General features: G+C 42.0%; 1 protein-coding gene across 2 annotated transcripts in view; it reads left to right on the top strand.

Moving 5' to 3' along the window:
- LOC133772830 (charged multivesicular body protein 3) overlaps nt 1-16,659 on the top strand; it is a 115,307-nt gene that overhangs the window by 72,346 nt on the left and 26,302 nt on the right. For both annotated transcript variants that reach the window (XM_062209815.1, XM_062209813.1), the window contains one exon: nt 288-467. In XM_062209815.1, coding sequence (XP_062065799.1) covers nt 288-467 — 180 coding nt within the window. The remainder of the gene's footprint in view (nt 1-287; nt 468-16,659) is intronic.

Below are 16,659 nucleotides of genomic sequence, written 5' to 3'. Positions count from 1 at the left end.
TAGTGCAATCAGATGTTAGAATGCGCTCGCTAATGGTGTTTTGAAGTGCTTCAAGTGTAAAGGACTATCCTTTTCTTTTTACTCTTAAACTACTTTAATGGTATTTCTGGAAATAACACCATGTAGTTATTTGTATTTTACTTATTTATACCTCTGTTTTTATAATTTTTGTTTCATTTGTATCCTCCATGTTTTCCTATTTAATGCACACATTTAGATTGCAGTAAGAACAGATTTGAGTGCCAGTCTGACTGACCTTGGTTTCTGGTGTTCTGATCTAACTTTAGACATACAAAGGGAAGAAGAAAAGGTGAAACGATCTGTGAAGGATGCCGCCAAGAAGGGCCAGAAGGATGTGTGTGTGGTTCTGGCCAAGGAGATGATCCGCTCCAGGAAGGCCGTGAGCAAGCTCTACGCGTCCAAAGCCCACATGAACTCCGTGCTCATGGGGATGAAGAACCAGCTCGGTAAGGGGGCAGGTGCCCTGCAGTCAGTGGAGTGCTCTGGTTGCTGTTCCTGTCAGCACATGTGTCCTTGAGCAGGAAGACAGACAGCTCGGGGTTTGTTCTTTATGTTGTCTTATTTGGGGTGTACTAATGCAAAACATAATTGTCAATGTTACTGTTTTATTGTTAGTCACATTGTTTTGCCAGTGTTTTTGAAGTAATGACAAAATCTGGATATAGCCGGCGCCATGGCTCAACAGGCTAATCCTCCGCCTATGGCGCTGGCACACCGGGTTCTAGTCCCGGTCGGGGCGCCGGATTCTGTCCTGGTTGCCCCTCTTCCAGGCCAGCTCTCTGCTGTGGCCAGGGAGTGCAGTGGAGGATGGCCCAAGTGCTTGGGCCCTGTACCCCACCTCACAGGAGACCAGAATAAGCACCTGGCTCCTGGCTTCAGATCAGCGCGGTGCGCCGGCCACAGCGCACTGGCTGCGGCGGCCATTGGAGGGTGAACCAACAGCAAAAGGAAGACCTTTCTCTCTGTCTCTCTCTCTCACTGTCCACTCTGCCTGTCAAAAAAAAAAAAAAAACAAAAACAAAAAACAAAAAAAAAATTTGCTTTGTTTTGAAGTTAGACTGTTAGGGATAATATGAACAGTACTTTTTATTTTTTTAAAAGATTTATTTATTTGAAAGTCAGAGTTAGAGAGAGGACCTCCTTTCGATGGTTCACTCTCCAGATGGCCGCAATGGCCAGAGCTATGCCAATCCGAAGCCAGGAGCCAGGAGTTTCCTCCTGGTCTCCCACACGGGTGTAGGGGCCCAAGGACTTGGGCCACCTTCTACTGCTTTCCCCGGCCATAGTAGAGAGCTGGATGGAAAGTGGAGCAGCCGGGTCTCAAACTGGCACCCATATGGGATGCCGGCACTTCAGGCCAGGGCGTTAACCCACTGCGCCACAGTGCTGGCCCCTGAACAGTACTATTGAGTGACCTAAGACCCGGATTGTAGTAGTAGAGGTTGGCCTGCATGTTTGGAAGGAAGCTAAAGAAAAGAGTGTTCTTGCTTGGCCCGAGGTCCAGAGAAGCCCCAGGTACAATATGAAAACAGGCTGCTTGGCTTGGGCCTTCCCTGCCTCCTTTCCTGCCTGGTTTCTGCTTCATGTTTCCTCAGATCCTAGGAATATGCAGACGACATAATACATGTGAACGTTTTTTTTTTTTTTTAGATGATGATTAACATTTTATCATGTTTGGAATCATTTCCTTCTAGTATCCAATGTAGTAGTATTTGTGGACTTTCGCAGTTATCTGTCTCCAGGTCAGTAACACCTGGAGTCATAGGTTAAATTCGACTTCCAGTTGGTTTCTTAATTTCTGTTAAATTAGGAAGTCCTAATTCAGAATACTTGTTCTTTGGTAATGGCATAAGTTGACTGTTGAATATAAATTCATATTATGGAGAAATTTTTCATGAAAAATATTTTCAACTCTGTCAGATACTTTGTTGATGAGTGTATCACACTCAAAAGGTAGACTAGGACTAAATGTTTCAGTTTAGAGAAGAGCATCAAGTGAGTTCCTAATCTGTTGTTTTGGTTGCATTTTGCCCTGAAGGTATTTCTTTACATTCAGATTTCACATTTGGATGTGGTTTCTAAGTATGCTGAATATAGAATATCATCGATTTCTTTCTCCACATGCTAAAGAAAACAAGCAAGGATTGGGAGAAGAGTGGGGGGGAGAAGATGACAAGCTATGCCAGACCTTTAAACACTCCACCAGGATGTTGTTTCAGCCCTAAGGTGATGAATTTGGGCCCTTTAAATCCTGAATATGTCACTGGGTTTGCTTTTGGATCAAACCAAGTATTCAGTGTCTTGAAGAAATAGTTTAATTTTATCTGTCATTTTGAAAGTTCAAGAGAATATGCTTTTATAACCAGCCTTGAAAGTTTCATATTAATTACCTACTTTCCCTGCAGCATGCTGAGATGCACACTTAGGTGAACATGTTAAGCTTATTTAAAATCTATTTTTTCCATTCTTTCCTTTACTCAGCATCACGAAGCATAGTGCCTGTTGTGCCTTTTTTCCTTTAAAGCAGTGCGTGCGCAGCTTCTCCCTCCCCCCCCATTATGAAGATTAACGTTTAGAAGACAGTATAGTAAATACATGCATTATCATCCAGAACCCGTAAAATTTAACATTTTGCTATATGAGATTACTTCAGGAAGTTAATGAAAAGTAAAATTAAAAGATAAGTTCAGGGGCTGGTGAGCCTTGTGCTGTAATGGGTTAGGCCGGTGCCTGCGATGCAGGCGTCCCATAGGGGCGCCAGTTCATGTCTGAATTGTTTCACTTTTGATCCAGCTCCCTGTTAATGGCCTGGGAAAAGCAGTAGAAGATGGTCCAAGTACTTGGGCTCCTGCCACCCATGTGGGAGACCTCAGGGAAACTCCTGACTCCTGGTTTTGGGCTGGCTGTTGTGGCCACTTGGGGAATGGATCAACAGATGGAAGATCTCTTCTTTCTCTCACTCTCTCCTTCTCTATGAAACATTGCCTTTCAAATCAATAAGTATTTAAAAAAAAGTTCATTACAGTATAAAACGTTTTGAAATCTGTGCATAATTTTTCCTAATATACATTTTCCATGAACTTTATGTAGTCTATGATATTCGCTTTTTTGCACCAAATAGACTTAATTCTATTTTTCCATGAACTTTTTGAAGTACCATCGTATTTGCCTGCATTTGTGTTATAAGAGAAATAAAACATTGTTACTTGGGACAAGTGTTTAGCCTCCTGGTTGGAACAACCACTCCCCATATTGAAGTACCTGGGTTTGACACCCAGCTCTGGGTGCTGACTCTAACATTGCCTACGTTATAAGTGGTGTTTTAATGTCTGCCAAGTAGGACAAGAAGTTTGAGTTGTTTAATATAAATTATATTGATTTTGAAGGTTTTCATGTCTACTGTTGGTTTTGCATTAGTTTTTTGATTGCACATTTACAAACATCAGAAATTTGTATCCAGTTAGTAAAATACAGATAATTGAGGCCAGCAGTGGAAAGCTATTGGTATAGGGCAGCTGCTGCCATGTTGTTTTTCCTCACTAGAGGATTGAATCGGTACGTTATGCATATTTAGGTTTTGGCATAGTACCTAGCCTGTAGGAAGGTGTTCGTGATGCATTGTGTACTAAGGAAATAAGTTACAGAACAACACACCCACACAGCATAGTCTACACTATAAATAGGTGACTAGGGAATGTATTGATGTGCTTTAATACATGATAAATGAGGGGCTGGTGTTGGTGTGCAGGGGTTAAGTTAGCCGCCACCTGCACCGCCAGCAAAAGCCCCTGTCAGGTCTTTGAGGCCTAGCTGCTCCACTGATCCCACTCTGCTAATGTGCCTTTGAAAATAGCAGATCCACGGGGGGGGGGGGGGGGGGACCTGGGTGGAGTTCTGAGCTGTGGGAGTGAGCCAGAGAATGGAAGATCTTTCTCTGTGTCTCTGCCTTTCAAATAAGTAAAAGTAAAATCTTTAAGAAAAAAAGAGAGGTCTGAAAAGTTGTACTCTAAACTGTTATCAGAGTTATTGCTGAGAAGAGAAGTTGTAATGAAGGGCAATGTGTGCTTTTTAATCTGATATGTACTTCTATGTATTGTTTGAATTCTCCTTCGTTGTTTTTAATTTCTTATGGAAAGTTTTACGCAAAGCTAGATGAAGAGTCTAATGCTTCCCTATGTTCCTGTCACCCAGCTAAAACACTTGGCAGCCCTTGGCTGGTTCTACTTCTTCTATATTCCCATCTGGTCTCTATTTCTCCCTGGGAATACAAAATGCCATGTAATTTTACCTGCAAATATTTCCACATGGATTTCTTTTTTTTTTAGCTTTAAATTTCAGCATAGTTATAAATTTGCCAAAAAAAAAAAAAAGTAGTAGTACTGAGAGCTCTCATATACCCCCACAGCCAGCATCCTTGATTATTAACTTACTAGATCGTATGATACCTTTGTCACAGTCAATACACCACATCCAGCTTGCTCTGTTATTAACATCTCATATTAGTATGGTGTATTTGTCACAGCTAATGAACCATACCAGCTTCCCTTACTTTTTTTTTTCTTTTTTAAAGATTTATTTATTTATTTGAAAGGTAGAGTTACAGAGAGGCAGAGAGAGAGAGAGAGGTCTTTATCCATTGGTTCATTCCCCAAATGGCCGCAACGGCCTTAGCTGGGACAGTCTGAAGCCAGGTGCCAGGAGCTTCTTCCAGATCTCCCATGTGGGTACTTGGGCCATCCTTTTCTGCTTTCCCAGGCCATAGCAGAGAGCTGGATTGGAAGTGGGGCAGCCAGGACTTGAACTGGCGCCCATGAGATGCTGGCACTGCAGGTGGCGGCTTTACTCACTATGCCACAGGCCAGGCCTCACCTACTTTTTTTTTTCTAATCCGAACTCCTATCCCTTTTAGCCTCTGGTAATCGTCATTTGGTATTGAGTAGTTTTGTTTTTGTTTTTAACTCCCACATATGAGAGAGAACATGCAATATTTGTTTCAGTTTCTGGCTTATTTTACTTAACATGATGTCTTTCAGTTCTATCCATTTCTCTGAAAATGAAAAGATTTCATTATTTTTTATGACTGAATAATATTTTATTACACACACACGTTTTCTTTGTTTATCTGGTGATAGATACTTTGGTTGATTCCGTATCCTGGCTATTGCGAACAGTGCTGCAAAATAAACACGAAGGAACAGGTATCTCTGGTAAAATGATTTCATGTCTTTTGTATACCTGGTATTGGGATTGCCAGGTCATATGGAAAGTCTGTTTCTAGTGTTTTAAGGAAGCTCCATGCTGTTTTCCAGTCACCACACTTATTTACATTCCCGCTAACAGTGTAAGGGAGTTCCGCTTTCTGCATATCTTTGCCTGCATTTGTTACTGTGTTTTTGTTAATAGCCATTTTATCAGGGGTGAGGTGATATTTCACTGTGGTTTTCATTTGCATTTCCCTGGTGGCTAGCAATAGTCAACATTTTTTCATATAATTGTTTATATGTTTTTGAGAACTGTCTCTTCAGGTCTTTTGCCCATTTCTTAACTGGATTTTTGCTGTTAAGCTTTTTGAGTTCCTAGTGTATACTGAGTTCTAATCCTCTGTCAGATAAGTAGCTTGCAGATATTTTCTCCTATATGTCAGATGTCTTGTTCACTCTGTTGATTGTTTTCTGTGCTATGTAGAAGCTCTGAGTTTGATACAATCCCATTTATTTAGTTTTGCTTTTATTGCTGCGCTGTTTGGATCTTTTCCAATAAATCATTGCCTACATCAGTGTCTTGATGTGTGTGTTCTGCGTTTCTTCTAACAATTTCATAGTTTCAGGTCTTTGCTCTATCTTTGATCCATGTAAATCTTTGTTCTCTTATTTTTTACGTGGTGAGAGGTAGGGATCTAATTTCATTCTTCTACACATGTATGTCATGTTTTGCAGCACCATTTATTGAAGAGACTGTCCTTTATCCAGTGTACGTTCTTGTCACCTTTGTCAAAAATCTGTTGGTTGTATGTATGTGGATTAGTTTCTAGGTTCTCTATTCTGTTCTGTTGCTCTATGTGGCAGTTTTTATGCCAATACTATGTTGTTTGAATTACTACAGCTTTGAGGTATAGTTTGAAATTGGGTATTGTGGTGCCTCTGGCTTGATGGATCATTTCAGGATCACTTTAGCCAAAGTGATCTGGGTCTTTTGTGGTTCCCTATTCATTTTTGGATTGTGTTTTATAATTCTGTAAAGAATGTCATTAGTATTTTGATAGGGATTCTATTAATTTCATAGATTACTTTAGGTAGTTTAAACATCCTAATTATATTCTTCCAATCCATGAACCAGGAATATCTTTTCTATTTGTGTGTGTGTGTGTGTGCCCTTGGTGATTTCTTTTAATAGTGTTTTATAATTTTTATAGTAGAGCTCTTTTAATTATTGGATTAAATTTGTTCTTAAATATTTTTTAAATTATTTATTTATTTGAAAGAGTTACACACAGAAGAAGAGACAGGGACAGAGAGAGAGAGAGGGAGGTGTCTTCCATCCACTGGTTCACTCCCCAGGTTGGCCGTAATAGCCAGAGCTGCGCCGATCCAAAGCCAGGAGCCAGGAGCTTTTTCCGGGTCTCCCATATGGATGCGGGGGCTCAAGCACCTGAGCCATTTTCTACTACTTTTCCAGGCCACAGCACAGAGCTGGATTGGAAGAGGAGCAGGCAGGACTTGAACCGGGGCCCACATGGGATGCCAGCACTGCGTACTGCAGACAGCAGCTTTACCTACTATACCACCGCGCCAGCCCCTGTTCCTAAATATTTTAATGTTTTGTAGCTGTTGTGAATGTGATTTGTTTACTGGTTTCTCAGCAAGATAATTATTGGTATATAACAATGCTACAGTTTTCTGTATGTTGATTTTTGTATACTGAAACTTTATTGAATGGGTTTATTAGTTGGTGATAGCGTTTTGGTGGAGCGTTTAGGTTTTTCCATGTACAAACATGGATATTTTGGCTTCCTCTTTTCCAATGTTGATGCCCTTTCTTTCTCTTCCCTAATTAGTCTTGCTGATACTTCCAGTACTGTACTGAATAAGACGGGTGAACGTGGACATCCTTTCTTGTTCCAGATTTGTGGGGAAGTTCATTCAGCTTTTCCCTATTTGGTATGATATTGGCTGTTGGTTTTGTTGTATATAGCCTTTATAATTTTGCGGTGTGTTCCTTCTATACCTAATTTGTTGTCAGTGTTTATTTATTTATTTTTTTTATCATGAAGGATTGTTGAATCTTACCATTTGATTTCTTTTTTTATATAGATTTTTTTAAAAATTATTTATTTGAAAGGCAGAGTTACAGAGAGGCAGAGGCAGAGAGAGACAGAAAGGTCTTCCATCGGCTGGTTCACTCCCCAAATGGTGCCGTGGCCAGAGTTAGGCTAATCTGAAGCCAGGAGCCTCTTCTGTATCTCCCACATGGGTTCAGAGACACAAGCACTTGGGTTATCTTCTGCTTTCCCAGGCCATAGCAGAGAGCTAGACCAGAAGTGGAGCAGCAGGACTCAAATAGGCGCCCATATGGGATGCCAGCATTGCAGGACACAGCTTTACTTGCTACGCCACAGTGCCAGCCCCACCATTTTCTTTCTCTGCATCTATTGAGATGTTCAAGTGTTTTTTGTTCTTCATTCTGTTAAAATTTTTAATGATGTTTTTTGATGTTTCAAATGTTGAACCACCCTGGCATCTCTGGGATAAATCCCACTTAATTGTGTTGGATGATCTTTTTGATGTAGTGTTATATTTGTTTCACTAATATTTTGTTGAGAATTTTTTGCATTCTGTGTTTGTTAAGGATATTGGTTTGAAGTTTTCTTTTTTATTGTGTCTTTGTGTGGTTTTGGTATCACTAATGCTGGCCTCATAAAAGGAATTTGGCAGTATTTTATCCTTTTCAATATTTTAGAATAGTTTGAAAACTGTTAGAGGTTAGTTCCTCTTTAAATGTTTTGTAGGATTCAGTAGTAAATGCATGAGGACCTAGACTTTTCTTTGATGTGAAACTTTTAATTACTGCTCAATCTTGCTTCTTGTTAGGGGATCCATTTAGATTTTTCTGTATCTTCTCAATTTAATATTGGAAGGTTATATGTATTCAGGAATTCGTGTTCTTGAGGTTTTCAAATTTGTTAGCATGTAGTTTTTCATAGTAGTTTCTTACCATTCTTTGTACTTCCGTAGTGTCATTTGTAATGTCTTCTTTTTAAATTTATTTGACAGCTAGAGTTAGACAGCAAGAGAGAAAGAGAGAAAGGTCTTCCTTCCGTTGGTTCACCCTCCCCCCCCCCCCCAAATGGCCGCCATGGCCAGAGCTACACTGATCCAAAGCCAGGAGCCAGGTGCTTCCTCCTGGTCTCCCATGCGGGTACAGGGCCCAAGCACTTGGGCCATCCTCCGCTGCCCTCCTAGGCCACAGCAGAGAGCTGGACTGGAAGAGGAGCAACCGGGACTAGAACCCGGTGCCCATATGGGATGCCGGCGCCGCAGGTGGAGAATTAACCAAGTGAGCCACGGTGCTGGCCCTGTAATGTCCTTTTTTTCACCTCTAGTTGTATTTGATTTTTTCTCCTTTTGTTAGTCTGGCTAAAAGTTTGTCTACTTTCTCTTTTTAAATTGTTTTAAAGATTTATTTATTTGAAAGGCAGAGATGCAGATAGAGGGAAGAGACAGAGAGAGAGATCTTCTATCCATTGGTTCACTCTCCAAATTGCCGAAATGGCTAGAGTTAGAGCCAGGCTGAAGTCAGGAGCCAGGAGCTTCCTCCAAGTCTCCCATGTGAGTGCAGGAGCCCAATAACTTGGGTCATCCTCCCCTGCTTTCCCAGGCACATTAGCAGGGAGCTGGATCAGAAGTGGAGCAGCCATGACTTGAACTGGTGCCAGTATGGGATGGTGGCATTGCAGGCAGCAGCTTTACCCATTGTTCCACAATGCCAGCCCCTATCCCGTGGATTTTGGTATATTGTGTGTTCGTTTGTTTCAAGACATTTTTAAATCTCCTTTTTAGTTATTCAGTGGTCCATTGGTGGTTTAGTAACATGTTGTTAAATTTCAACATATGTGTAAATTTTCTATCCTTGTTGTCGGTTTCTAGTTTCGTATCTTTCTGATCTGAGAAGATATGTGGTATGATTTTGGTTTTTAAAAATTTACTGAAACTTGATTTGTGGCCTAAAATAGGATCTATCCTACAAAATGTTCCATGTGCCAATTAGAAGAATGTGTATTCTGTAGCTGTTGGGTAAAATGCTCTGTGAACGTCTTTTAGGACCATTGCACTAAAGTATGCTTCAATTTTGATGTGTCTGTTGATTTTCCATCTGATGATCTGTTCATTGATGACAATGAAGTGTTGAAGTGCTCTATTACTGTTTTAGAGTCTCTTTCTCCCTCTAGGTCTAATAATGTTTGCTTTATGCTTCTGGGTGGTCTTGTGTCTGGTGCACTTATATTTGTGATTGTTATATTTTCTTGCTGAATTGATATTCTTATCAGTAAATAGTGCCCTACTTTGTGTCTTTTTTGCATTTTTTGATTAAAGCCTTTTATCTATTATGTGTGTGGCTATTGCAGCTCATCTGTGTTTTATCTGTGTGAGTGTGATACTCCAGCTTGTTTTGAGTTTCCATTTTCCTGGTACATCTTTTTCGTTTACTTTCTTTATCTGTGAATTAGTTTCTTGTAGTCTGAACATATTTGAATCTTTTGGGGTTTTTTGTTATCTATTTGTCCAACCTGTACCTTTTAATCAGGAAATTTGATCCACATACATTCAAAGTTAGTATTTTTTAAAAGATTTGTTTATTGAAAGGCAGAGTTACAGAGAGGAAGAGGCAGAGAGAGACAGACAGAGAGAGAGGTTTTCCATCCCCTGGTTCACTTCCCAGTGGCTGCAGTGGCCAGAGCTGGACCAATTCAAAGCCAAGGAGCCAGGAGCTTCTTCTAGATCTCCCATGTGGGTGCAGAGGCCCAAAGACTTGGGCCATCTTCTGCTTTCCTGGGCCTTATCAGAGGGCTGGATTGGAAGTGGAACAGCCAAGACCTGAACCAGCTTCCATATGGGACACTGGTACTACAGGCAGTGGCTTCTCCCGCTATGCCACAGCGCTGGCCTCCCAAAGTTAGTATTGATAGAGAACTGGCTCCTGTCATTTTGTTGATTGGTTACTGATCATATCTGCTGTTAGTAAATCTTGTACTGTAGTGTGTTTTCATGAGACTTCTAATTTAGAACTCCTTTCAGGATTTCTTAGAAGGCTGGTCTGGTGGTAATGAATTCTTCCAGTTTTGCTTATCTGGTAAATATTTCTCCTTCATGTCTAAAGGATAGCTTCATTGGATACAATACTCTTGGTTGGAAGTTTGTTTTTCTTTCAAGACCTTGAATATATTATTCCATTCTCTTCTGGTCTGTAGCATTTTTCCTGAGAAGTCTGCTGTTAGTCTAATTGGTTTTCCTTTATATGCAATTTGACATTTTTCTCTTGATGTCTTTAGGATTCTCTTTTTGTCCTTAATTTTGGGCAGTTTTTTGTTCTCTTTGGGATCTTTTGAGCTTCCTGTTTCTGGATGTCCATATTTCTTTCAGGATTTGGTTTGGGAAGTTTTCAGCTATCATTTCATTCAGTAGGCATTCAATGCCTTTTTGCTTCTCCTTCAGCATCCCTGTAGTACAAATATTTGTTCATTTAATGGTATACTATTTGTCTCATAGACTTTCTTTACTCTTTTGCATTCTTTTCTCTTTATTTTGTCTGACTGGGTTATTTCAGAAGTCTTATCTTCATAGTCAGAAAGATGCGGATTCCAAACTTCTGTTCCATGGTGAACTCTTGAAATCTGGGGACTCGGTTGAAATCTTTCAGTTCTTGGATATGTGCATGTACACTTCTTTCCACGGGATTCGTTTTTGGGAAGCAAATGGTTTTAATCAGTTGTTGGATTTCCCAAACTGATCCTTTAGGTTTTTTTTTTTCCACTTTTCCCATATTCCATTTTGAGGGTAAATTGTTATACCTTCTACATAGAGTGGTTATCAAGCTTAATTCATTGCTTGGCATTTGGTAATTATTACTTACAGTAGATTCTAAATGTTACTCTTATCATTGACTTTGTTAATGTTCTACTTTCTGAGAAAATCCTGTTACTTTCTTTCCATTTTTCCTCTTGAATTCTTAATTTTGGCTATCTCAATTTTACTTCCCAGGAAAGAATCTCTGACAGTTCCTTTCTTAAAAAACACATCCTGTTGTTATTTCTTTGCTGCAGTATTGTCCCTTATTAATGATAGTCTTGGTTTTGAGATTTTCTGTGTCCTCATATTGTTTCTCAGAACTTGTCCTAGTCATCCTCTTCCCTGTCCCTCACCTCTCTTTTAAGAAAGGGGTAATGAGGGCAGGGAGAAGAGGGTGGGGGAGGATGGATTTAGTGCAGGCCTCATGCAGGAAGACTGCGCTACGGAGAAGAAAATGTTAATTCATTGAATAAAAATTCATACATACCCGTGTATGTGTATCTTCTACCCCTGTTCTGTGCTGAGTATACTGCAGGGCGGCTGGGACTCAAGTAGTGAGCGGTGCAGGCACAGTCACTGCCCCGTAGATTGAGGGTATGAAGTAAATAGTTGAATGCATTTAATAAAAACAAACAGTTCATTCAAATAAATGGGTATTGTTGATTGTGAACTGAGATTTATACTGGGAGACTGGACGAGGGAAGTGGAGAATCAAGGATGGCTCCTTTCAGCCCTGATGCGTCTGCTGGAGGGTAAGCAACTGCGTGTGTAGGGGCAGAACCGCGTTCATCCTGAGTGGCCAGCATACGTGAAGGCTGCGGGGTCAACAACAGCTGCACAGTCGCAGCACTGAAGGAAAGGCTAGGAGGCTGGGCTGCCAAGCAGGGCGAAGGGCGGCTGCAGGGGGTGAGCAGGGAGATGGAAAAGCTTTTAGAGCTGCTAGAGCAAAGGTTCTGCAGCCATGTCACAGTGAAACATGCGGTGCAGTGGTGCGGATAAAGTGCAGTGGGAGTTCAGAGGAGAAGTATTTTGGGGAGAGAGGCAGGGAGGCAGTGAGCAGAGGGATGGGTGCACAAGGGCACAGGTGAAATATTCAGGCCGTGTTCAGGAAACAGGTTGACAGGCGTGCGTTCTGAGGAGTTGTGGGAGGTAGAGCTGGAAAGTAGGTTGCAGGCAGAGTGCTCAAAGTTAGGCTGAGGAGTTTCACTTTCATGTCGCAGATGTTGGAAACCCAGACTGCAGGTGCAGGGAGGGACTGGTGCTGGGAGATCGGAGGCAGTGGGATCTGCAAGGTAATGGGATGGAGCTGGGTGGCTGACAGGGTGGTTTAGTGGGAATGGAGTAGAAGCAGGGTCATTCTGAAGACTTTGTGGCTGCAGAGCAGAGAGACTTAGTAGCTCAACAAGCCTGCAGTGTCCCAGGCCCTTGAGCCTGGAGAGACTGCCAGTGAACAATGGAATGTTGCTAATTGAGAGATCAAATACAGCAGGACTAGGATAAAGCCTGGGGAGGGCGGGAGGGAAGAATCTACTTTTGGGTATGGAAAAGGGGAAACCTATACCATATTGAGGCTTCTCAGAAGTCGTGGACTTGCCCCTGCAGTCTCCATCCTACCCCACAATTGCTGTTTGGACAAAGTCATTCATTTTCCATAAGATATTCCTTTGTTAAAATGCAGATATCCCTGGGAGGGATTATGTGTTATGATTGATCAGCTATTAATGCATTGTCATAAGCGACAGCTTTCTGACAGCATGTCCTTGCAGAATAAGACAGGTGATGAGGGTGTTTTAAGTGAGGGAGAGGTTAAAAGCTGGTACAGGAAATAGTGTTACCATATGATACAGCAATTCCACTTCTGGGCATGTCCCCAAAAGAATCGAAAGCAAGGACTCAAATAGATTTTTTTTAAAGAGTTGTTGTTTATTTATTTGAAAGGCAGAGTTAAAGAGAGGCAGAGGAAGAGAGAGAGGTCTTCGATCTACTCGTTCACTCCCCAGTGGCTGCAATGCCTGGAGCTGGGTCAATCCAAAGTCAGGAGCAAGAAGCCTCTTCCGGGTCTCCCACGTGGGTGCAGGGGCCTAAGCACTTGGGTCATTTTCTCTTGCTTTCCCAGGCCGTAGCAGAGAACTGGATTGGAAGTGGAGCAGCTGGGTCTTCACCCGCCATGCCCACAGCGCCAGCCTCTCAGATAGATATTACACATCTGTGTTCATCACCACACTATTCACAATAACCAAAAAATGGGAGCACCTCAGGCGCCTTTTGACAGATGACTGGATGAACAAAATGTGGTGCATGTGTACAATAAAATGTTATTGAACCTTAAAAAGGAAAGAGATTCCAAACTGTGCTGCAGCACAGGCGAACCTCGAAGAGGTGCTAAGTGGAAATAAGCACATCAAAAACCGCAACAAATACTTTGATTCCACTTAAGTGAAGTCCCTGGAGTAGTCACATGTAGAGACGGAAATGTCATGGTGATTGGTAAGGGGAGGAGGGAAGTGAGTACAGAGTTTCAGTTTGTGAAGATGAGAGAAATTCTGGAGATGGATGGTGGCCGTGGTTGCATAACAGTGTGAGTGTACCTGATGCCACTCGACAGTGCACTTAAAAATGGTTAAAACTGTAAATTTTGTTGTGCGTATTTTTTATTTAAATAATAAGTTTTATGCATATTTTTCCTTTTTTTTAAAAAAGGATTTATTTGAGAGAGTTACAGAGAGAGGGAGAGACAGAGAGAGTGGTCCTCCATCCGTGTTCACTCCCCAAATGGCCCCAACAGCTGGAGCTGAGCCTGTCCAGAGCCAGGAGCTTTCTCGAAGTCTCCCATGTGGGTGCAAGGGTCCAAGCACATAGGCCATCTTCCACTGCTTTCCCAGGCCATTAGCAGAGAGCTGCATTGGAAATGAAGCAGCAGGGACTCGAACTGTTGCTGCAGGCGGAGGCTTAGCCTACTGCACCACAGTGCTGACCCCTATTTTACCGTTTTAAATGGTGGAGAAGACATGGGTTCTGAGCCGTGTGGGGTCCTGGATGGCAGAGACTTTGTGAGAGCTCTGAGCTCTTGGATGGTGGCACACAGCGTCTAGAAGGGCAAGGGAGACGATGAAAAGGGAAGTCAGGCAGGGTAGTACATCTGCCGGGCTGCCTTTGGCCTTTTTTCTCCGTGGAGTCCTTGAAAATGGATTCACAAGGTATGGGTCTTTGGAGGTGAAATGTAACTTTTGTGAAGTGCAAACCGACTTGCTGAATTAAAAACCTTTTCATGATGTCTTAGTGTTTTTAATTTAAAAGTTATTAGAAGCGTATTGTTAAAATGTTTATTTTATATTAAATGTCCTTTTGTCTTGGTCTCGGCTCCTTTATTCCTCACTAACTTCTAGAGTCCATCTGAACTTCTAGAGTTACATCCTAACTGTCCTGTAGTTGCTTTTTATTAGTCTAACATGTCATCACACACACACACACACACACTCACACTCATTACCCAGGTATATAAGTCTATACCCTTAATTAAATGGGAACAAATCTTTCCTTTTATTTGACACTTATTTATTTTTTAAAATTTTGATTGACAATTCATAATTATATACATTAATGGGATACTGTGTGGTGTTTTTTTTTTTTTTTTTGAAAGTCAGAGTTACATAGAGAAGGAGAGGCAGAGAGAGAGAGAGGTCATCCATCCACTGGTTCACTCCCCATTTGGCTGCAATGGCCTGAGCTGGGCTGATCCGAAGCTAGGAGCTTCTTCCATGTCTCCCGTGGGTGCAGGGACCCAAGGACTTGGACCATCCTCTACTGCTTTCCCAGGCTATAGCAGAGAACTGGATGGGAAGTGGAACATCAGGGACTTGGGATGCTGGCACAGCAGGCGGTGGCTTTACCCACTATGCCACAGCACTGGCCCTGATACTGTGTGTTTTGATATGCATGTGCAGAGTGTGGCATGAAATCAAGTTAGCATATTCAGCATTTAAGGTATCATTTTTTCAGGGTAAGGCATTTGAAATTTCCTCCTAGTTACTGTGCAATAGTTGAATATAATACATTATTATTGACTGCAGTTGCCTTACTGTGCAGTTGTTTTCCAAAACCTTCTTCTGTCTGACACTTGACACCCTTCAAAAAAAATTGTTTTTTTCCGAGAGACGGGGGAACTGACAGAGATAGAGAAGAGACTCCCATCCGCTGTTCAGTCCCTAAATGCCCACTACATGTGGGGCTGGGTTGGGGTGAGAACCAGGAGGTAGGAACCCAATTCAGGTCTCTGTGAGTGGCAGGAACCCAATTACTCACCCCATCACTGCTGCCTTCTGGGGTCTGCGTTGGTGGGAAGCTGGAATCAGAAGCTGGAGGCAGAGCCAGGACTGAAAACCAGGCACTCTGATGGGGGACGCAGGCATCCTAACACCAGGCTCAGCACCGCTCCGTGCAGCTGCACAGTCTTTGATCACCAACATTCCCTTCTTGTGGCCACCCTGCCCTCCTCTGGTAACCGTCATCCTGTTCTCTGCTTGTGTGAGTTCCACTTCATATGTGAGTGAGGTCACACAGTGTTTGTCTTTCTGTGCCTGGCTGACGTGCTTAGCATAATGTTCTCTAGACTCAACCACGTTGTCACAAAGGACAAAATTTCTCCTTTTTAAAGGCTGAATGGTATTCCATTGTGTATGTATACCACAGTCCCCTTTCTGCATGTCTTCTTCAACCCTTATCTTTCATCCTTTTTATGAAAGCCACTGTGACAGGTGTGAGGTGATACTCAGTCCTTTTAATTTGCATTTTCCTAACGATCAGTGCTGCTGACCATTTTGTCATGTACCTCATGTACCTTTCAGCCATTAGTATAGCTTTGGAGAAATGTCTGCTTAAGTCCTTTGCTCATTTTTTACTCAAATTATTCCTTTTCTTACTGTTGGGTACAATTACTTATATAAGAGGGTATTTAGCGGCTGGCACTGTGGTGCAGTGGGTTAACACCCTGGCCTGAAGCGCCAGCATTCCATATGGGCGCTGGTTCTAATTCCAGCTGCTCCTCTTCCAGTCCAGCTCTCTGCTACAGCCTGGGAAAGCAGTAGAAGATGGCCCAGGTCCTTGGGCCCCTGCACCTGCGTGAGACCTGGAGGAAGCTCCTGGCTCCTGGCTTCGGATCGGTGCAGCTCTGGCCATTGCGGCCATCTGGGGAGTGAACCAGAGGATGGAAGACCCCACCCGCCCTCTCTCTCTCCCTCTCTCCCTCTCTCCCTCCCCTCTGTGTAACTCTGACTTTTAAGTAAATAAATAAATCTTAAAAAAAAAAAAAAAAGTACTTTCAGTAGCATTTATGAAAATGGAATTAAATATTGATTTTGGAACAAACCATGTGCACTAAAGGTATCCAAACGAAACAATGCATGAAATGTATGTATTATGAAAGAGCTGTGAATAGATTTCAAACATTTTTGCACCAATATAAACTTTTAATTCCATTTTTTCCACAGACTCTGAAATATGCTCATATTTCAGATACTAACCCCTTATCAGATGGGTTTGCAAATATTTTCTCCCATTCTGTGGGTATACAACTTTA

The sequence above is a fragment of the Lepus europaeus genome, chromosome 13, assembly GCF_033115175.1.
Source record: "Lepus europaeus isolate LE1 chromosome 13, mLepTim1.pri, whole genome shotgun sequence".
NCBI lineage: Eukaryota > Metazoa > Chordata > Mammalia > Lagomorpha > Leporidae > Lepus > Lepus europaeus.
The sequence above is the reverse complement of the archived record's forward strand: the minus strand, read 5'-3'. Positions and strand labels throughout refer to the sequence as shown.